The sequence below is a fragment of the Apteryx mantelli genome, chromosome 4 (genome assembly GCF_036417845.1).
Source record: "Apteryx mantelli isolate bAptMan1 chromosome 4, bAptMan1.hap1, whole genome shotgun sequence".
Taxonomy (NCBI): Eukaryota; Metazoa; Chordata; class Aves; order Apterygiformes; family Apterygidae; genus Apteryx; species Apteryx mantelli.
The window spans coordinates 39746456-39770389 of record NC_089981.1 but is presented as its reverse complement, the minus strand read 5'-3'; the positions used below and the strand labels follow the sequence as shown (position 1 = coordinate 39770389).

Genomic DNA, 23934 nt, shown 5'->3' with positions numbered 1-23934 from the left:
TAACCTAGTAAGAAATTAGAGACATTTCCTCATATTCCTTCTCATCCAATTATTTAACTTGTAGATAAAATGCAAGTTCCAAAAGAAAGATTGGTGGAGCCCCAGCTCAAAATATACTCAGGCATTCACATGTGAAACATGGGTTCAGGTGTTCTCAGGCATAAGACCGGTTTGAACCTTCACATAGCACAATCTCCTCCTTTTGTGTTATTGGGTGAGGAAAGATTCTTCCTTTACATCATTCTGTGAGAAAATGGTGACTCACACATCTGCTTCTCAGAGTTCATGCATCAGATTTCAAGTGTACAGACAGCATTCCCCTCCAAGATCAAGAATAGGTGTAGAACATCTACTACTTGATAGATCAAGTGACTCCTACTCCACCCAACATGACTGATTTTATGGATGCTGGTTAGGGACACCTACACACTGCTTAATAGACAATTTCCAGCTATGCTTTTCACCAGGCAGTGAGGTGACTGGATTCAGGAAAGGAATTCAGGTAGACTGGGGGGGGGGGGGGGAAGCCCTAAAGAGGTAACTATCAGATCCAAACCTCACCTTTCTCTGGAGATGATGTAGTAATTCCACAGACTTGCTCATCTCCTGCTACAGCCCATTTGAACGGATACACACTGAATTACTGGAATCTGCTATGTTCTGTAGCTATTCAAGTCCAAAGATTCTGGAAGAGGGGAAGGGAAAAAAAAAAAAATCTACCAAGAAATAAACAGGAAGGACCCACAAGGAGAGATAGTCCTACAGCAGCTGTTGAGTAATTTCCAAAACATAAGTTTCAAATTCATTCCTAGTTCCATTATTAGAGATGGATACCTACCTTAAAAGGATTATAGGAAGCAGCTGAGCAATCCTTCTTAACACATAACTGAAAAATATACAGCAGCCACATATCATAAGAGTATTTGATTTGACTTGAGCAGAATACAGTCTACGTATACAAGTGAGATTATGCCATGTCACATAAACAGCATTTTTATTCTCAAAGTAGCTGTAACACAGATTTATCTTTTTTGAACAAATAAGATTACTGTTCTTCCAGTGTGGCCTAACTCCATCTTTTGCATGAGCATAGTTTTACTTTGTAATGCCTGTCACAGTCAGTTTGGAGCACAGAACAGAGGTCAGGCTTTTAAGCAAAACCGTGTTGAAATTGTGAGTTTTCAAAATAAAGGTAGCTGCAGTCTACATGTCTTTTCAGTATTACTGCATAAGATGTTTCCTCACTCTTCCTCATCACCTAGTGCTTGACTCTCCAATCTGAGTGCCACCATCCAAATATTAGCCCAAGCTCTACTCTAAACTACCACATTTACTAGTAATCATCATTCTCCCAGTGGTTTTTACCTGGCTATGCCACAGTTCCTTGCATATGAAGTAAAAAGTAGTGATTCGGGAAAAAAAGTAAATGACTGCAATTTAAGAAAAGCAGTTTATAAATAACAGAGTTAAACTGAACTAAACATTTGTGTAATACAAACAGTAGAATAAATCTCTGTACTGACAGCCTTTTGAAAGGCTATGTAGTACCTTTGGGACATATTTCAAGTGTTTAACAAAATATGCAAAGTTGAAAATAAAACTACTAAAAATAACTCTCCTTCCTTAGAATGTAAGTGAACTCTGAAAAACTGAATGGCCTCAATAGTCTCACAACAATTCTGTAAATCACGACTGAGGATTTTAGATGAAAAATAACAAAAGGTTCTTCAACAAATAGAGACTTAAGCAAGGCATAATCAACAAAAGCCACAGTAAAGTGGGACAGCAATTTTTTCCCGTTCATGCAGCGCACACAATTATAGGCACTGTTTTACTACAGATCTGAGTAGCCTTCCTTTTCCCCAAAGGCTTACAAATCACTGACAGAGGAGCCTAACAGGTAATTTGACAAATCAGAGCTGAGCAGAATTTAGTCCTTGGCAGTCCAAATAACTGATTTCTGAAATAGCATCTACTTCCCCAAAACTTGAACAGCTTTTGCACAATTTCCAAAACACAGCTGAAGGTATGAATCATCTAGATTGAATAACCTCTTTGAAAACACATGCTCACAAAAACAAAACAGACAATACGCAGCCAAGAGGTTTTTAAATTTAGTTCTTTATTTCAGAAATAGAAGCAAGACAATATTTAGCAGAAACCACCAAAATTAAAGAACAAGTCTGGCTTATTCTTTTCCAAGAGTTATTAGGATTCTATGTTCTAGCAAGAAGTATTCCTACCCATTTATGTGGCTCTTTCAGCTGCTCCTACTAGCCTGATCAGGTAAAAATCCACAGTAAAGCAGACTATCATTTTATATTATTTTACTGCATCTATCACACAGCATGTCAATTTTTCACAACAGATTAACAGATAAATGAGTTTGAGTAGAAGCAGCTTTCTACAATGCTTCCACTTAATGGAACAACACTTAATACCAACTCTTCTTTATCTATCTGCCTTCACTTCTTGGAAGGCCAATTCACACTTAAAAGAAAAAAAACACCACAGGAAGTATTCCTATTCAAAATTCAGTTCAAGGACACACAAATGTCCCCAGTATCGAAAAGTTGCTATGATTTGAGAAATTTGTATAAGATTTGGTTGAGTTGAGAACTAGTAGCTGGGCTCTGAAATTCTTTGTATCGTCATTCATGCTTCTTGTGATCCAAATGGTAATGAGGCAATATCAGCAGGTAAATAAGGAAAGCAAATATATCACACTAAAGGTGATGCTGTGGAACTGGTATCTGGACTAATTATATGTTTACAGTGATCTTTCCTTTGGCAAGGGAAGAAGACAAAATAGCCAACAGAACAGTCACTAAAACTGGCCAGGATTTGAGATGTGGCAATTGCCTGGTCCTGCCAAGTGCACTTCAAAGACATTTTTGTCTGTTATGACTAACTTCAGCGTGCAATAGGTATGACAGGTTTTTATCCAAAACTCAATCAGCTTAAACATGATTACCCCCTAACAGAATAATCCTTCCCAAATAACTACCTGAGCAAAAAAATCAAGGTGGGATTTTAGCACTTATAAATCAGTAATTCAAGCCTTGCTTTGTTGTATCCTTTTATGGTAAAGCATTCAGATGCTGATGATATGCTTTTAGTCCAATGTTGTACATATTCAACCAAGGTAACTCCAGAAATTCCATAATGGTCATTCAATCCTTGCTCTAAGTTCTCAAATATAAACACTTTCTTTTTGTCTCAGTTTCTAAGAGCTAATTGGCAATTATACTCAAAGACTGAAGACAATATTACTATGCTAAAGAGACTCCTTTGGATCTAAGTGGTAACAGGGAATACTTTTCAGTCCAAAGGGTTCCAAATCCTTTTGCACTGATGAATTAAACTCCAAACACTAGACAATGGTCTAATATTCATAAAATCAGAGGGGTTTTATATATGCATATACATACACATGCCATTTCAGTGAAAGTGTGATTTTTTTGAAAAGAAAACAGCTCTGGCTTGAATAATAAATAGCAACATTAAGATTAAGCCAGTAAAATAACAGGATTTCAAAAACTGTAAGGAATAGTTTTAAAGCTGCCTGAGCTTGAATTTGGCCAAAATAAAAATGCTTATGCTGAGGTTAATTTCTCAGACATTTGAAAAATTAATACTTTCCAATTAAATTCTTATAGACTAGGAAGGACAATTTTTTCCCCTCTAAAGATTCTTAAGATGTAATCAGTTTTGTTGTGAAGTGTATGGAGTTAGAAAATATTCTTTCCTATCTCACTTACGTCAGGTATATCCAACCTAGCATTAGTAAATATGCAAAGCTTTATCATCCTAAAACAGGTATTAGCAATAAGAATCAATATATAGAGAGATTAAACTTTTTAGTTTCATTTATACCATAAGGAACTAGAAATACACAGTATTTTAAGCAAACTATTGCACATGTATTATTTCCTTTGAATTTCATTTTTGCATTCCAGAAGTAATGTCTAAAAATACAAAATGTCAATTCTATTTTATTAGAAATAACAAGCAACATCAATTTATTAACATGAACATGAGCCCTAATGATAATCAGTATCAGTATAGAAGTTTTATTCTGTAATTTAACCAGAAAAGTCTTGCAATGAAAAAAAACAAACAAAAAAAGCAATATTTTGATTAAACTTATGCTTGCTTCTAGAAATGAAGACATTTTTTAATTACAGGTTTCCTTAAAAACACGATACATTGTTAACAAACAGAGCACTAGTGTTGAAAGGCACTAGGGTTGTTAGCTTGAGTTACTTTCCATTTCCCATACAGGTATAGGCACTTGAAAACTTAATAAATCAAGCCTGTAAAACGCTTGTATATTTGTGCGGAAGTCTGCTACATTCATTAATGTCTTCAGCAGGTTGTCCTGCAGTTATGCGGATGCAAAATTCAAGAACAGAGTAAATCTCTGTGGCACGGTTTACAAGTTAGATCTTTCTTTGGCAGACACATGAGATGTGGATTGTGTGTATGTCCTAATTACATCCTAAAAATGAAGCAAGAGAAATATTCAGAGCAAGTTCCATTAAATTTAGTTTAGCGAACTTCAAAAAAAAATTGTGTACCTTAAAGCAATGATTTTGTTATTGCACATAGCAAAAAATGAAAACAAATAAACAAAAAAAAAAAACTAAAATGTTTCATTACCATTAAAGGAAACAGGTAACTATTATAGTCTGAATGATCAACCTGACCACATTGTCTAGCATTTCTAGTCATCTCCCAGAATCATTACAAAAAAACCCACTAAACTGAAATCATTGTAAATCATTAGTTAATCAGCACTTAATTTAAATGTTGTCAGAGTGATAGTCCCCATTTTACAATTCTACATGCACTGACTTCTCCCAGGTAAACCAAATGTAACTCAAGACTGAGTCCTCACTTCAGTGGATATACAAAAGAAGCCAAAATATTCAGTCAGTCAAAACTCAACTACAGAAATAATTAGCATACCTTTTTCCCAGCTTCAGCATTGTATTTGTCCAGTAGTGCCTGAATACAGGCACCATAGTCAGGATGAACATCAGTAAAGTTTTTCACCTAAACAGAAAGACAAGCAGAACGAGAGAGGCAACAAGAATTTTATTCCTCTGCTTCAGATGTATTCTTCTTTATCTTTCCTACTCCATGGCCTGCAAGCAGTGCATATCATAAGGAAGAAAAGGGGAATGATAATACTTTTCTCAAAATTAACAGTTTAATTCTGACCAGCCAGAAAGGAGCTATGAGCATTTTCCATCCAAATTTTTATTATGTCACATAAGCATCACATTATGTCACTCTTTCCTGATTAAACAAAGTACCACTAGTAAAGAGAAAGATCCAATCTCTCTCTGACCTTCACCTCCTCTTCCTTGTTTAGACCAAAAATGTTATACTGGCAGTCATCTTGTTTTTGACATCAGCAAGGTCAAAATATCATGACATCCTTGATGGTCAACATTCACCCCCTTCTTTCCATTCAGGGAGAAAAGTCATTTTTTATTTTACATATTACTTATATAAATATTTGTGCATATTTACATAATATGTTCTGTATTGATAACTCCTGCATAAAACGAAAAATCATGAAGTTGTCTTCCCAAGAAGAATTCCTAGTCTTTCATTCCATCAGCATATTGCCATTTTGACAAAACATTAACAGATTGCAAGAAAACCTGGAAAAAAGAGTAAAGGCTAAAACAGTGAATAGGCCACTTACAGCTCTCTTCTGAATGAAGAGTTGAGCATCTTTAAGATGATCAGCAATATTTTTACATAGCCTTTGGCGTTCATCCTCCTTCAGTACTTTGGTATAGAATACTCGCACCTTATGATTAGAAACAAAGTTTTATTTTGCAATTCTAAAAAGCAAGTGAGTCCACCAGCAGCTTTTAATAACAGTTAACAGATTTTCAGGATTCGTTATTATTGAAAAAGAGCTTTCACTTACTAGTCAGACAACACTTAAAAACACCCCACACCTCAAAAGGCTATCAGTTTGTGTATTTGGCAAGCTTGCTAGCAACTCTTTTCATTTCTAGTTTGGAAGTCTGTGTTGCTCATCTAATTAATCAAAACAAACAGATGTGCTGTAGGGCTCCAGCTGAACAATTTAGGAATTGATGGTGATGGTATTATGTACATATTCTGGTTTGGATATCTGCAGAAACCAATTACAGGAAGACTGAAAAAATCACTACCTCTAAATATCAGTGCTCAGAATATGGAAGGCAAAGGCTTGTGAGGACTCAGTCTTGTCAACAAACATTCAATTACCCATGAAATGAAGTTGCACAGAGATCTTCCACCATCTCATGAGAGCTGAGCTTAAGATTGTCTAGACAGCTTATAAACTTATCTTCTGAAATAAGCAATGTAAAGCCTTTTCATACATCATACCTGAGTCACATTATCTTCATTTGCACTATTGAAGCGTTGCACATCACCCGAAACAGACATGCGGCTCTCCTTCACATTGGGCTGATCTTCTGGACCAGTAAAACTATTTGGATAATAGTTTGGGGCACCACCTGAAAAAGAAAAGAAGAAAATGCAGATGCCAGTTCTCTCAGATTAAATTAGAGGACAGAAAAGTATGTTTTGCCTAAAAGAACCTAAATCAACTAACCAGTTATGATTCACCTTATTAAAAAAAGTTGTCGGCATTTTTCTGTCAACATACACTTAGCAGCAGGAGTTTGTTATAGCCTCAAGCAAGTGTTTAATAGCGCTGGTCAAAAAGAAAGTTTCAAGAACTTTTGAGGAAAGATGTTATTTTGTTTCATTTGATTTTGTTTCACAAATAAGGAGGTGTGGTCACTTTCACAATACCGTTGCTCAGCCAATATTAGAGAAAGTCATGGAAGTCATTCAAGTTTTAGTCCAAGCTGTTTCCAAGTTCTTATTTTCCAAGTATTTCAAACAAGGGGAAGAAGATACCTTGTCAATTAGTATTGTATTAAGAACATAAGAAAAAAAAGTAGGAATGAGTGGTCACTTTTCATACGAAGAATTAATCAGGTAGGCACTCCTCAAGGATCTGTGTGAGTACCTGTACTCTTCAACATATTCAGAAAGTTAGCTGAAGAGGCAGCAAATAGTAAGCAGACAGTTTACCTTCCATAAACTTTATTTAACCTAGTCAAAATCAAAGCTGGCTATTTACAGTGACAGCATGACTTCATGCTACTAAAAAGTTGAATGAAAATTGCATTGCTGAATAAAATTTTATTTGCAATGTAAACCATAAGAGAAGGGAAATACATGTACTTTATATAGGCACAATCAGGGGCTCTAGAATATGTTGCTACCAATCATGAAAGAAATCTTGAGTTCACGTGGATAGTTTGAAGTCAATTCAGTGTTCACCAGCAATCAGAAAGTAGAGTATTAGGAATGTCAGATAGACAATGTTAGGGCACTCTAAAGAAAAGAGCATATGGCAGATTTGCAAAAGTGCAGTTCTGGTCAACTAATCTCGAAAAGGATCTAATAATTTAAGAAAAGGTACTAAATGGTTGACAAAGATTATATGAAAACTATTCTGTACTTCTGATAAAAGGAAAGAAACAGATAAACTAGGAAGTCTTGAGCTCAGAAAATAGAGAATAATGAGTTGGGGAAAGAGTCACAAGTAATACTGAAAGATTGAAGAAAAAAAGTAACATTTCTCACAGTGTAAGAAATTAGTAACATCCAATAAAACTATTTTTCCAACAATTATCTTAATTCCCCTGCAAACAAAAAAATCTGCAGTATATGCATAAATATCAACATTAGATTTAAGACTTTTCATTAATACCTTGGTTGTCAGACACACACATTGGTCCATCCCTCTGATAATTGGCAACACGAGTTCTGAAGGGACAATTCACAGGAATTTGTAGATAGTTAGGTCCCAGACGGTGTCTATGAGTGTCAGGATATGCAAAAAGACGACCCTAAAATATTTGTCACAAATATTAATTGCTACTTGCTAAAAGAGATCACTTAAGTGGCATATCAGAGTTCAAAGCACAACACCTTAAGTAGTAAAATGGAAGAGACAGTGGTTCTTTTGCATATATTTTTTGACACACTTCAAATAATGTCCAATAGGAGCCTGAGAAACACTCAGGCTTGAGCCAATTTTGTTGGAAATATCAGTGAAAAACAGCATGTTGTGTTACATTTGTGCAGCCTGACCTTTCCTACCAATTACAAACAAGACCTGCTCCAGAATTCTAAGACTATTCTGAAGCAAGAAAATGGTTACACACGCAGAGATGAAAACGGCCATAGTAGTGCTTAGTATTACCAAAAAATAATATCAATATTTTCCTGTTTATTTTCAACCCTAGATCTAAAAATAGATTAAATCTGAAATACGTACATTAACTGTTTGCTGAACTGAATCTGAACCAGTTGTTGTCTGGATACCAAGACAGACTGACTCTGACTACCACCATCCAGCTTTTGGGAGTGAAGAGAGGCAATACAGAAGAACTGCATGATGTTTAAAGTGTTTATCCACTTAAAAGCATTAAAATACTTTGGTGCTTCAAAGGATACCCACGGTACCAACCTGTTTATAACCTAAAAGAGCACAATGTGGAAACATCCACAACTGTGCAGCTAGCAGAGTCTGTTGCATACAGTCTTACTAGTCTACTTCTACCTGTAAGAAGTCTGCAGTATTACTTCTGAAGAACAGTCTCACATTTTATAATCAGAGATTAGTTACATCTGTATTTTACAGCATTTGAAGTCCTCCTCTTACCTCCATAAAGGAGTCTACAACCACTCTAAGATACACGGTAAAACTGAAAAAATACTACATCCTTGCTACAGTTTTATCCAGTACTTCTTGTCAGTCAGACTGGTAGATTTCACAACAATTTTGACAGTAGTCACAGATTCCATCTATATTTTAGATTTTCTCTTCCCTCAGTTCTTTCCCATTCTCTTTATATTTAAATGTTGGATGGGCACATCAACAAATGGTGATCATTAAAAAACAACTAAAAACAGCTGCTTTGTCAGGCTATTTTACTACTGTTCTACAAACAGCGATATGAACGCTTTCACAAACAGCAGAAGAAATGTAAACTTTTGTCTGTCTAAAAAGTATCATATGCATTTTAGTTTACCTGCAGCATTTTGTCAGGGCTAGGTTCAATACCAGGTGGCATGTTGCTAGGATCAAATGCCATTTGTTCTACCTCTGCAAAGTAATTGACAGGATTCCTGTTTAAGACAAGCCTTCCCACAGGGATGAGAGGGTAGTCACCATGAGGCCAAATCTGTAAGACATAACACACATGCATAAAAATCAAACTTATTTTACCATCATGCAACTTAAAAAAAGCTAACACTGCCTAGAAATTCCCGATTGAGAAAATACCTTACTGAAATAATTTTTATTTTGGTAATGAGCATTTTGAGAAAAGCTACACTTTAAGAAGCCTTTCGCAATTCATACAGAGTATTCATGCAATTTATTTCATCATCACAGCATAATCTCAGCACTTGAATCCTTAAATGAAATAGCCACAGGCACTTGAAAAACTGCCTAAGAATGCAATGTTGTAGGTGGAACTGTTAGCATGAGCTGTTTTCAGCTACTTCAAAGTACAGCCAGCTTAACTAGCCTTTTCTTTGTCATCTTAGCCTGAACTTTCAAGTCCAGAAAATAGTTAGCCACTTTTGGGGGAACAAGCTTATGTTAGTATCTTTCAACATGCCATTCTTTGAAACAGCAGCTGGAAGTCTGACATAAAATTAGACCAGTATCAGATGCTACACGATCAACAACACTTAAAACTAGCTTGCTCAGTGTGCGACTGTGATCTGAAATCACATTTTTGAAATGCAGTACAGACACAATCTACAGACCTGGATTCATATTTCACTGAGGAAGAGTGACATAAGATTCCATATACTGCCACAGAGGAGGCTCTCTTCTGCAGCTTTCTTGATTAAATAACTGAGAGAAAAGGGTATTCAAAATTCCAGTGAAGGTTTAATCCATTAAGTTCCTGTCTGATATGTTTAACAAGCACATAACTTCATCTCCAAGGTTTGACTCATCCTGACCAAATAATAAGCAGTACACTTAAAGGAGGAGGGATGAATAAAAAGAAAGGACAAACTTTTCTCTGTTAAGGCACTAGACTGAAACTTAGGAAAACAGTGTTATGTTATGCTTCTTATTACCCTTTCTTATGTACGGATGAGCTCAGTTCTGGCATTTCCTACATTTTGAATTCATGACCTTTCTTAAAGAAGCTGAAATTGAGTATTCATAATAGCATCAGAAATACCTTAGTTAAATCAAAAGGATTAAATGGAAACTTCTCTGCTTCCTCAAATGTCATAACTTGAATATAGAAAGACCAGGATGGATAGTTTCCCTTAGCAATGGCATTGTAAAGATCACGTATTCCATAATCGGGATCAGTAGAAGCCAATCTTCCTGCTTCTTCAACAGAAAGGTTTTTGATGCCCTGATCAGTCTAAGTACAATAAGAACAGTAACACCAGTTACAATATGCATAAAGTATTACAGAAATCACTGATAAGAGATGTGTATTAACAAGACTTAGGATCTAGGAGCATGACTGTCCACCTTCCATTCTCCAATAACTTGAGTTCAGAATAATAGTACATTCAACAGCTGCCTTCTGGGTTAAAAGACAAAAATAAAAAAATAGTTCTCTGATAGAAGGAAAATAAATGTCATGTTATACAACATAAAACAGAAAGGAAATTATGATCCCTGCAGCACATCAAGTGAAGAAGAGGTTTCCTCTCTCCCATTAATGTATGGAGTACTCCTTAAGTGTCCCAACCTCCCACCTCTTCATACAGAGCACATGCCAGCACTAAGTAAAAACAAGGTGGCAGCCCTTACAACTGAAAGTTCTGGATCCTACGCAAATCTCAATTCTCAATTTTTTCCCCCCCCCGTGTCATCTTTAATGCTATTAAAAATCTCATTTGCATAAGCTTTGAGTAACTCAAAGGCTTAAAGTTCCTATACAATCCCTGTTAGTTTAACATGATGGTTTCTGAAGCCTTTGTTTCAGAGGTAAACATCCAGGCTCCACTAGCTGAAGCCTGAAGAGGTAAGAAGGTGCATTGTCTCTATAATTTTGAAGGGAATTTTTCACCAAGTAAGATGTGCTGGACTGAGACTGCTTTCTGACAAAAGCATGGGAGTTCTGTGAGCTTCAGTGTCACAGAGCTCCCAGAACCAGAGAATTTCTATATAGTTTTTTATATATATATATATATATACACACACACATACACATACATATACACATATAATATATATACACACACGTATATATATATAGAAATATGTGTGTGTGTAGTTTTTTATATATGTGTATATATATGTGAGTGTGTATGTGTGTGTGGAGATATATAGATATATATAGATATATCTATATATAAATAAAAACAGGAACAAAAACAGAGCCAGCTTGAAAGAACTTTTAGCTGAAGAAGCACCTGTTGAATCTGAACTACTGTGTAGCCATGAACATAAAATAGGAATGTATCAGACACTAAATAAAACATTTAAAACACAGAGCTCACCACACAAGCCCACTGAGTGCTCCAAGTAGAAACAAACGTTCCCCCCCCCAAAAGAAGAGTTTCCTCATAGCTCAGTAAACACCTATCATGTCAGAGCAAGAACAATGAATCCTTTGTATTTGTTAAAAGCATGCAACTGATACGAAAAAATACACACACCTTTTAAATTAAGACTATGCACTAACTAGTCTTTTCAGAATCAGACTTAACAAGTTACAAAACTTTCTCAGGTAATCTTTATTTAAACTTTTTTTAATCCAATATGATGTATATTTCCAATAGGTAAATGCAAAAATCAATACCTTTGCATGGAATTTGCAGTAAACTGCTTTTCCACTAGCATTAATCAGTTTAAATGTATGTGATCCATATCCATTCATATGGCGATATCCATCAGGAATACCACGATCACTGAACAAGAAAGACACCTAAAGAGACAGATCCAACAATATTAATGGAATCTCTAGTTCAAGGATAAAGGGACCATCGTCCCTTCACCGTCCCTGTGAAGTATTCAGTGAAGTGCAAGACATTAACCTGGTGATAATGTTATGATTTTCCCTATAAGAACAAGGCAGCTAGGCATGGATAAGCTAAGTTACAGATAAAAATATGACAGTTTTTTCAGGTTAAAGACAAAACCTGAAAATTAAAATCCCAAACAACTAGTTCTTAATGAAACTCTTCAGGCAATAAACATACCATCATGCAAAGCTACTGAAAATGCTGCTTTTCTTTATGCTTATGATCACACATAACAGTTGTGATGCTTCTTTTTCCAGTCAGTAATTATTGACAAAGGCTCTGTGTGAGCACTTCAACAACAACAAAAAAAACCCCAAACTTATTTTTAATTTTACACTAGCTTGAAAGGATTGGAATAAGTAAACAGAAGAATTGGAAGGCATTGTGCATTCTGGTCCTTTTTGGAGTCGAACTAACATATTAAACAATATACAGCTTTACATAAACTCAGATACGACAGCATCGCATTCCCAGTATTTTGCTCTTTAACATTAAATATACAAACACTGTTGTTAATCAGTATTTCCACTGCTTTATTATTAGAAAATTAAGAATACTCCCTTCATTCCTATATAACATAGGACTGTGAAAACAAAAGAATCCTACATATTTCAGATAGTCAATAAAAGAAGAAAAAAAAAAAATGTAAAACTAGAAATGTAACTAACAGGCTTAGAAGTTATCGTAGACCTTTGACCTTTACTGTTCCTAAAAGATTATGTGGATTTCTAGATGAAACATGAAACTGAGACAGTAAAAAACAGAAACATGTGCATTCTTATAACTTACAGTTTTCTTAACCATAGAAAATAAATTCAAGAAAGGTCTTTACTTGATGCAGAGACTCAGGGCGAAGACTCCAGAAGTCCCACACCATATCTGGATCCTTCAAATGAGTCTGAGGGTTCCTCTTTTGGCTATGGATGAAGGATGCAAACTAATTTGTCCAGAAGTTTTTAAAAAAAAAAAAAAAAAAGTTAACTTAAGCAACACCTCCTGGGGTATACCGAGCAACTTCGGATACAGTAAGACAAGACAGTTTTTTAAATACCCTTTAATCTACTGAAGCAAAAACAAACAAAGATGAGACAGAAAGCAGTAAGATCACAAGTTTTCCATCATCATCCACCTCCTGGAACCAAATTCTGTACTGTAATTTTACTGGTTTGACTGTGAAAGTGAAATATTTACAATTAGGATAATAGTCTGTTGAGAGCCAAAGAAAACTTTCAATTTCTGACAGATTAAATTAGAGGTAAATCCTTCTGAATCTGGATATACGAACTTAACTGAATAAGTGACTCCTAAATGAACACAGGGATATTATAGGATATCTATATAGTTCAACTCCACTCTAAAGAAAAGCCCCTCTACTAACACATACAAAGTGCAGTCAAACTTGTACTAATAGACAAAAAATTATCAGATTTCATAAAAAGAACTTATAGAAGCTTTAAGTTAAAAAAAGCCTAAGAATTAAACAAAGCCTAGTGTAAAAAAGGCTAATTCCAACACTAGTAAAACTTATCAGACCTGAAACAAAAATACGAAGAATGAGGAGAATGAAGTTACTTGCACAGTAGCACATGTCACAGCAGAGTAGTCATTTGCAGTATGAAAAACAACAATGTAAGTAATCAAGTATTAATTCTAACCCCCCCACACACACACACACAACCAACCACACACACACCCCACACATTTGGAGCATCTACTGAACAAAAGACTTAAAAAGTATGTCAAAACAACAGTTTTTGCTTCTCAGTGAAGCAACAGAGAGTGAATGAACTTTTGGACTCTTTCACAAATTATCCTCATCTTAAGCACTTACTCACCAACATTGTATCCCGAATAAAGAAAATAGGAGTATTATTTCCCACAAGATCCCAATTGCCCTCCTCTGTATAGAATTTCATTGCAAAGCCTCGAGGGTCACGAACTGTATCAGCTGACCCGGACTCTCCAGCTTGAAGAAACACATGAACATATACAGGCGTTAGGAAGAAAAGAAAAAGCCAGTACATCCACTTTAACCAATTAAGAGCAGAACGCACATTATCACTAGCAGAGACAACACTGAATTATAAGGCTTTACTGACTAAAACACAGAAGGTAAAGCCTGCTAATTAATGCGCAATTCCCAATCTGAAAGCTCTTATTTGGAAGGTAGTTATATAAACAGTGTGCCTTAAAAAAGGCAACTTACTATAGTAAGAGTTGCAACCCTTTAAATTCCATTTCTACTTTACCCAAAATAATTCTTCCAGTGAATAACTTTATACCAGAGAAAAAATGCCTAACATGATATCTGAGCAAAAGTGTTCTGGAAGTATCCAGGAACAGCTAATGCTAACCGTCATGATGAAATAACTAGGACGCTCATTTTCTCATAAAAAAAGTTCTGTGGACTATAAGATAGCTAGGAAGAAACATGCTCAAACAGAGCAGGGAAAGGAAAGGTAAAGAGATGCAACAGCCTGCTTTAGCATGCAGGTCAATGCACTGAACTCAGCTGCATGTCTTTCCTATATAGATACGTACCATGACCCCTTAAGTTTTGGTCACACAGGGAAACACCAGCTAGACTGAAAAAAACTGCAGCTCCTTGAGCCATGTGGAACTTTTTTATTAATACTACTACCAGAAGTGAACCCTCATTAAGATTTCTTTGCTTTTAAATACAGGTAGAGTGGTAACATTTTTTAAAAACATTTCTTCTAGGTACAAGGTATTGGTCATAATGTATGTTTCACCTAACATCATTTAAGATTTTGCCATTTAATGTATTCAGCTCTTTAGAAAAAGAAGAAAGTCTTTTAGAACACACTATTCTTCTTTGCCATTGTACTTTCTTTAGAGCATTCATCACTAAAACATTCCTACAAGGTAAGAAATAACAGGTCTTTAATTTTCAAGGGCACAGCTGCAGCATGCAAGCACTGATCATGGTCCATCCAGAAATAAAGTAGGCTTTCCTCAAAACCAAAAATGGCTCAAACTACCCTTTCTTACACATTCTAGAAGGGAAAACATCTATAGAGGGCTCTTGCACAAAGAAGTAGAAGCTGCTCAAAATTACTTAAGGTTTTATAATTTAAATGAAATTCACAGAAGATGATTTACTTGGCAGAAAACATATCAAACTATCTTAAGTACAAGATAAATGTTCCACGAAGTAAACATATTGATATCAATTATGGTACATCTATAAGAAGACACAAAATAAGTTTAGAACCTTACCGACAGTGGAGAATCGTATAGCAATCGGAGTTCTCTTTCCAATGTGTTCAAACACTTTTGCCTTACAGTATTTGGTAATATCATGAGTCACTTCAAAATAGCCAAAGGCTCCTGTAAAAAAGTAATTTAAAAAAAAGAAGATCTAGACACTGCCCTTTCACTTATAACACATCTGTTATTCCATTACAGTAAAATTTAACTTTTAGTCAAAAGGAAACATGGAAATTCATGAATTTAAACAGAATTTATGCATTAAAACATTTCATATTTAATTTTCACTTAAGGGCATTTACTTAAAGCAGAAAGTACTGGTTGTACAGTCCTTTCCCTCCCCATCCTTAACTGATTGTCAACAGTTTCTGGAAGCAACAGACCTCACTTCTGAGAGAAATAACACACAGTGGCTTTCTGGAGGCTCTTCTGCCTAGAGTTTCCATGTTTATCTCAGACCAAGGCAAATACTTCTTTAATCCTGATCTTTAAGCCAGATGAAGCAACGAAATTTTTCCCCATCCCCACAATGGAACCTTTCCCTTACATGCACATTACAACAAGATTTAGTCTCATATTTTCTTGTTGTAGAGCAATCATAACAAAATCAGGAGATGCCAGTTCTATTCTACAGAGATCAACAAAAGACTTAAATTGAGTTGTTTTTTTTGGGGGGGGGGGAAGGGAGGTTTGTTTTTTAATACTAGGTATCTTCTTGCTTTGACAGGTACAACAGATGGTATAGACAATACATATAACTGATGATACAGAAAAAACTTTTCAGTGCCTCAAGTTTTGACATTGACCATTGGCATAAAGATGAAGACTGGTTTAAAATTTATCAAGAATGGCAATTTTATAGTATATTAACCATTTACTAAGACTTCCTCAGTTATAAAGTCAAAGATTTTCACTGCTTAACTTCACATACATGATCCATCAACCTTTGGATCAAAGATCCCAAAGGCAGTTCTTCTAAAGCGGGCCTTACTTCTTGTTCTTCTCACTGTTGTTCATATATAACTATCAATCTATTAACTTTAGGGCTTTCTACAGCCTAATTCTTCACAGAGAAAAAGTAGGTGTTCTTAAAACATACCTGCTCCTTTTGCATGCACAACTCTTTCGGGAATCCTCTCTCTGTCAAAATGAGCCATCTCATCAGTGAAAACAACATCCTGAACTAGAAGAGGCCCACGTGGCCCTACTGTCAGGATATTAAGCTTATCCCCTACTGGGTTCCCAGAACCAGTGGTCAATACATCTGGTTTCTGAAAGCAAAACACAGTGAATATTACAGGGATTAAAAACTGTATGCTTTAAGCCACACAATGTGCATATCTGATCAACAGTTGTGTCATATGACATACAGAAGCGTATATACAGAAATGGCGTAGGTTTCTGGAACCAGCCACAGAAACCATAGATGGTCTAACTGTATCAGCACTGTACAGCTGGGGCTCCTAAAGAAGGGGAGTGAAAGCCATGTATAATACAACAATACTACTTGTTAAGATGATGTATCTCACTTGAAGACAAATAGGAAGTGACTAGCCTAAACCATGACTTAAGCTTCAGTACAGCCCCCTCTTAGTCTAGGTAATATTTAAAGTCTATGCAAGTGTGCCATTCAACATTTAGGGGTGAGGAGAAGGGGCAAGGGGGAGAAGAGAAAGAGAACTAAAGGAAGAGATATTACTAAGTAGTTGCTGGAAAGTAATGAGGGAGAAGAAAGGAGAGGAGGAATAAAAAGGTAATGTGGACACAGGGATGAAGTCAGTGAAAGAGCTATAGAGACACCATAAAGACAAGAAGAGGGTACCATGACTACTATGGGTCCAGAAGAACTACAGAGAATAACACAGGTAGGAGCACCTAAATATTCATCATTCCAGACTTGCAAACCACTGAAGGACTAGGATTAAGAGAAGCCCTAAGAAGTCCTACTGTCAGTAAATGTCCTGTCCAAAGGACAGTAAACCAGAACACTGGGGTTTTTTTGACTAGCATAATTGTCTTTAAAGAAATTGCCCCAAATAGCAGTACTCATCCCTTTCTCCTCTCTTGCATACCTAGTCTAAGTTAAGCAAGCTTGTAGGCTAATTAGAACTGCAGCACCTGATAAGGCAGGACTAACCCCACACCTGAAAAAATAACCACTCCAAAAAAATTTTCAAGAAGCTGTTGGAATTCTATAGCACTGTGACCATAACATTCCATAATACTGAGTGTATTCCCACTTTCTTAAAAAGAACTTATCTGCATTACCTACAACTTCATGTACTCCACTAAGGCAACAGTCCTATTTTGCTGGGTATTGTATAAAACATGCAGTAAGAGAAGGTATATAAGCTTCAGAAACCACGTCTAAACTAAACAAAAGGAATGTAGTATAAGTTGACTGATCAGAACTATTGTTGCAGGTGTTAGTTGTTCCTGGAGCATATTTATTAACTGTTCAGGGTGAAGGTGATATTTGTTAGGGATACCAAAGAACAGAATAGAAGTTAGAAAGAAAGAAGAGCAAGGAAGAGCTTGCAACAGGATGAGCACAAATACCTGAGTGTCACAGATTATTACCAGTTAACACTAAATCTACAGTTATATGTTGCACTAAACTGACATATATCCATGCTCCCCATCCATACCATCCTACCTTCTTTCACCATTCTGCCAGAAGCATCCATGTAGCTAAACCACAGGAACTGCACCAGGATAAGACTAACTCATCTCCTACTAACCCCTGCTCCTTCTTATAAAGTTCTATAAATGAAAGGGGTGATGGAGACGAGAGAAAAATAACTGTTGCTGAGGAGACTTTCATTATTGTATGGGGAAATTTTAGGGTCCCAAGTTTAATACTGATCGTCTAAGTCCTTTCTTTAATGGCTTTAATCCTCCCATTGTAAACTGGTGAAATTCCCATACATATTTAATGGAAAGGTACACTGCACAGGACTAGCCTCCGGTTTTTTTGTTTTGTTTTGTTTTTAAAGGGGGGGCATGTTACAAGACAAGGGAAAGAACAACGATTCATACCTACACCCAACCAGTTTTCTGAATGAGGTAAAACATATAGGAAGAGTTATATACACCTTTGCCTAGCTCAGGTACATGAATAACCATGTAATAGACAACACTTGACATGATAACTGCATTTCCAAAATGTTCTTATTAGTATACAATATATACTACTCTAGCTGGCTTGAGTTTCCAAAATAATGAGGTGCTTTATCCTTCATGCACCATTTCATTAGATATAAGCATAAATTTAACTCCTATATTACTTCAGGATGTTTGAAATTCAAACCTATACTGAAATTTGTACAAGCATTTGAAAAAAGGCAATATATATTCAGTTATAAACAAGAGCATTATAGAAGTTCAGAAGCTTACAGGGGAGTTACAGCTTCAGCTGTAGTTCAAGTATTCTTAAATCATCCATTTGAATCAAAACATTACCTAACTGTCAAGAGAAAGATGCAAAAGCAGCAATTGTTCTCCCTACTCTTTCTACTACTTCTGTATCACTTGCTGGAAAGTTTCCTGTCTTTCATTATGCTCAGTTTTAAATGAGCCAAAGAAAGTTATTTCAGTGTTCAACTTAAGAAACCACCTAGTCAGACTGCATCATAAGTCCTCCCATTCTGAGTCAGTCTAAGAGTTCAACTTCTTAAAACAATATCCTAATATAAAGGCCCCATACAACTTAGCACCATTAAATATTTATGTTTTGCCCTGTGTGTTTTAGCTATAATCTTAAATTAGAAATTGCTTAAGAGGTTATAACAACTGAATTTTTTGAATTAGAATTTAATTTCATATATTAACTTAAGTAAAAGGACACCACAATTTTCAAGGAACTTCAAGAAGTTTAGGAACTCCTCATTCATCCATTCCATGATTCAGTCTAACAAATATAAAATATTTTGCTTCAAGATATTCACCCAGCACAAATTAATGCAACTGGAGTATCAGCTCATTATCTTGACATATTTACACATTTGTTTTCTGTACTGTGGTATGAAAATCTCAAGCAATCACTCTTGAAACCCATTCTTAACTCTATTTTGAAGAGCCCTTTCTTAGATAGAACAGGTTAGTTTGTAAATGATGAGACTATAAATGCACACACATCGTGACATTTTTAATGGAACTTTCTGGCCATGAAAATTTTTGGAGTTTGTTTAGAGAAGACCACTTTTTTCTTGTATCCAAAAATGCTGATATTTTTCTTTGACTTTCACTAGTTTTGCTGATTAAAAATTTCAGATTTTTTACAGTTAAAAACAATGCATTAGTTTTTCTAAGCAGAAATGTATTTTTTTTTTAATATTGATGACTGTCATATAACAAAGTTAAACTCTTTGCAATGTTATGAAAAACAATGCATCACATGAAAGGCAAGCTAGGATTTTGCATTTTCCCAACCTCCTTGCGATACCATTCATTATAAACATTTTCATCTTTCCCGCCTGTTTTACATAGGGGCTTCGCTTTCATCCTCGCCGTAAGGTAGCCTGTGACAGTGCAATGTAAGAATCGTCCGTACAGCTTGAGCATCATTTACAAATTCTGAACACTAAAATTCTAAGAGGAGCAAATTTGGGGATTGGATTCTGGTACACTTTCAAAAATGGGACATAGATCTTAAGACTCCTCAAGTCCACAGCATTTTTAAAGAGACTTATATGCATGTCATCTTAAGGCAGAGACCAAGTTTCACTCATTCCACAAAAGTTATGTTAAACTAGAGCCCTGTTTATCCTGGAGTTCTGTATGAAGTTCTAAGTAACCCAGGAGGTTTAAGTAGGCACTGATAGAACTACCATGCATGTACATACACCTGTACCTTCTGCTTTACAAAACCCTTGCAAGAGCATGGTAAGAAACAGACTGGAAAGAAAAAACATTTATCCTTTGTTTTAAAAAGAAGCTTTTAGTTCACCTACACTTATAATAATACCTTCAGTGTGATTATCTCGGGGGGGGGGGGGAGAGGGGGAAAAAAAAAAAAGACTGCATAATGGTTTTAAAATATGTATACAGAGAAGAATAAAGGTTTGTAAAGGTAATAGAACCCATTTCAAATCAATATGCTTTACTGTTGTCTGAAAACTAGTTTCTCCTGCAGTGTTATTTTCTAAAACTAGTACAAATAAAGTAGCTACAAATCACAATTAGTTTTTGAAACTAAAGCCATCAAGAATTTAAGAGTTTTGTGGATGCACAGTATCTCCTGTGAGGGCAGTCAATCGGATCTGCTGAAAGGATCTTTATGTATGCTGACATTAGAAGTACAAACATTTTTTCAAATTGTAGGATATATTCACTTTAGTTTCAGATAATGTTTAGGCAGGGCACACAAAATGAGTTTTATCAATATATAGGGAAAGAAAAAAAATACTAGTTTTAAGAATTCTCATACTACTTTCAGATTTAAATTTGTTTGATGGCTACATTTTCATATGGTTGGGAGTTGCAGACAGTCAAAATCTTAAAAGATAAGAACTTTCAAATCTGCATGTTTATTTCATTACAGCACTAAGGTCCTGTGACAGAAAGAAGGGAAACAAAGCCAAGAGAATTTTAGTCACAGCTGTTGTAAACACCATACATCAAAGTACATACTTCCAGGCATTACTGATACCTTGTACCTTATACAAGTCATTTTAAAATTCTAATAAGCCTTCCCTACTGCCTATCTTAAGGTCTCATGACTCCTTGTGCAACACAGACTCTGGGTTGCCTGCCAATCTTCAAGTCAACCTCAGCCAATGTATAAACACTGCTTTCAGCACAGATTTCAGCTTTTCTGTAACAAAGTATTATTCAAAGTACAAAAATTAAAAGAGCATTATGAAACTTGCTAGAATGATATGATGAAGTCCCAATTCGTGTCTTTATTGGTAAAGCTCTTCTCAAATCACTGGAATGTAGTTTTCATACAATACCTTCCAGCACAGAGTGAACTAAAAAATAAATAAATAAATACAAGCAGTGGGAACCAAGCCATTCCATGTGTTTTGTAAGATGGGTGCTTAGCATAATCAGCAGAGAAAGTACTTCATTCCAAATACACAGTCCTGTGAGACAATATATAGTAGGAACTGACAGAGTAATTTGAAGAAGAGGAAGGAAAATAAACTAATGCTGTATTTATTTGCTTACCCAAATATATTTAATTCTACATGTTTAGAAGATTGAAATCATAAAAATACATAATCCACAGTATGACACTCATTAACCACTTGCAGCAATCCACTTTGAAATCTGGTAAACAAATTTCCACATGCCAGCTGAATGTGCGTTATTTAATGTTATTCCCCAGTTACATTTTCACTGGACACTATCAATACGAGAGTAGAAATGGAAATACCAACACCTGACGAGAGACAGAAGAATAAAGTTTTTAAAAGCAGAGGACCCTAGGGCAGGTCTGCCGCCCCTGCTCAGAGCCCTGCTCGGGCGGGACGAGCCGCCTTCCTCGGTAAGGGGAGGCTGCGGGCCCGGCTCCAGGCAGCCCGGCCGAGCCGAGCCGGCCGTGCCGCCTGCCCTCAGCGCTCCCGGGCGGCCGCCGGCCTCCTCGCGCCGCGCCGTCCCCCGGCGCGGGGCCAGGCGCCCGCCTCCCCGCGGCCTCTCGCCGCCCCCCCGGCCGCTGCCCCGCGGCTCCTCAGGCCGCACGGCGCGGCCGCAGCCCCGCTCCGGCGAGCCCCGGGGGCACCGCACCGCCGCCGCGGCCCTGGCTGCCGCCCGGCGCCTCCCCTCACCCCCAGCAGGGCGGCTGCCGCCGCGCCCCCTCTCCCTCCCCGTAACGGCTGCGCCCGCTACCGCCCCGCTGTCAACGCCCCGGGCCGGGCACGGCGCCGAGGAGCGCAGCCCCGCGGGCTTCGCTTGCGCCGGCGGCCCCCGACTGCGGAGCCCTAGCGAGCACCTGCGAGCCCCGCTGGCTCTGCCACTGCTTCAGCTGGTCCGAGGCGCTGTCCCGGCCGTCAGCCATTTTGCAAGCTCAGGAGACCCCCAAGGAGGAAGGGCGGGTGCGGAGAGAAGCGCAGGGCGGCTCGAGGTGCTTGCTGGCGGCGCGGAGGCAGCGCGGGACAGGACGGGTGACCCGCAGCGCCCAGCTGTCGCCGCGGCACTCCCAGTAAACATCCACAAGGTAGCGGGAGCCCTCGCGCTACGCCTTCTACCTCAGCGCTGCGCCCACCCCCCGCTACCTCCTCGGCCAATAGCCCCCCGCCCAGGAGCCAACGCGAGCTCTGAGTGGGCCAAAGAAACGTCAATCAGGAAAGCAGCGCGCCCGTGGCCCCCCCCCCCGGTCAAAGGGAGCCCGTGACGCGCCGCGAGCAGGGGGCGCGAGACGGTGGCGGTTAGAGCGCCCTGCCCCGCCCTGCTCCTGTGGGGGCGTGCCCGCCCCGCCCCGGTGCTGGGGGCGGCGCGATACGGGCAAGGGGGAGCGCAGAGAGGTCTTCCTGTTACCCTTTGGGCTGTGAAATGTTCCCTTACTACTCAAATTTGAGTGTGTGTCATCAGCTATATGGGGGTGTGTACGTTTCTTGATTCTTGTCACGTATTTTGAAGTATCAGGGCTTTTTAAAGCTGCTAACTGGGAGAGAAGTTATTCAGGAGTACAGGGAATTACATGATGAGGACACCATGAAAATAGCAATTACTTAAAGAGCTTTAGAGGCAGGATTTGTTTCAGTAGGAAAAAATGTTTCAGTTGTGAAATCAAAAGCTCCGGGTGTGTGTTAGAGTTCATTCTATCCTCATGTGTATCTGTGCTTCAAAGGAGGCACAAGTGATACATCAAAATTAGTCATGAGCCATAGGCACCCAACAGTAAACAGTATTTTTTTGGATGCCTGAGCTTGTAACCTTAAAAAAAACAAACAAAAAAAAAAAACCTTTGTCCACAATTATGGACAAGAAAACTCCCAGGGTTGTGTTTTAAAATGATGAGGTAGATGCAACTCTGTTGTGCAACTATAATTCTGTTTCTTAAAGCTCAGTCTTTCAGGGCTGAATTTTCTGTATTACAGCACACGTTTCTGTCTCTTTTAATCTAATGTTAATAACACTGTGTGGGATTTTTTGGGTTTTTTTTCCCCCCCTGGTTTTGTGCTTGAAGGATGAATTAGGATTAAAAAAATGGTTAATGGGTGGTTATTTTTATTCCCGTTTCTCTTCCACCTCCAGTATGGAAGTGAAATCCAGGTGATGGTTTTCAAAATACATGTCTAAACAAAATCAGGTGAGTCAACAAAGGATCTCGCTGACACAAAACCAAGTCATCATCAGGAAAGAAATTCATTTTGCAACTGAATGTTGTATAGTTTGAAAGGGGCCTTTATATATGCTTTGAAACTAAAGAGTAGTATAGCTAAGAATGATTCAGCATTCACTTGTTTGAATGTATTTCCAAAGTCAGCACTTTTGATTAAATTTCATGTTTCTTTCTAGTAGTGAACATGAAAATGAAACAAGGATCCATACACAATAGAAGAGTGAGAGGTCAAGCTAAATAAAGTAAATAGTTTTCAGTGAAAACATTCTTCCAGTTAAATGGAATGGTATTTGGAAGTCAATATCACT

General features: G+C 37.4%; 1 protein-coding gene across 2 annotated transcripts; it reads right to left on the bottom strand.

The window, feature by feature from the left end:
* Positions 1–2101: 2101 nt before the first annotated feature.
* Positions 2102–22546, bottom strand: CAT (catalase). Of its 2 annotated transcripts, XM_013959502.2 has the most exons (13): positions 22274–22546; positions 16439–16610; positions 15349–15459; positions 13944–14074; positions 12941–13045; positions 11886–12011; positions 10302–10493; positions 9129–9281; positions 7802–7940; positions 6400–6530; positions 5720–5827; positions 4972–5058; positions 2102–4501 (listed from the first exon to the last, which is right to left on the bottom strand). In XM_013959502.2, exons 1-13 carry the CDS (start codon positions 22337–22339, stop codon positions 4436–4438), a joined length of 1587 nt encoding a protein of 528 aa, XP_013814956.1. In that variant the 5' UTR covers positions 22340–22546; the 3' UTR covers positions 2102–4435. The 2 variants fall into 2 exon arrangements, with proteins under 2 accessions (XP_013814956.1, XP_013814957.1); XM_013959503.2 differs by lacking the exon at positions 5720–5827.
* Positions 22547–23934: the final 1388 nt, after the last annotated feature.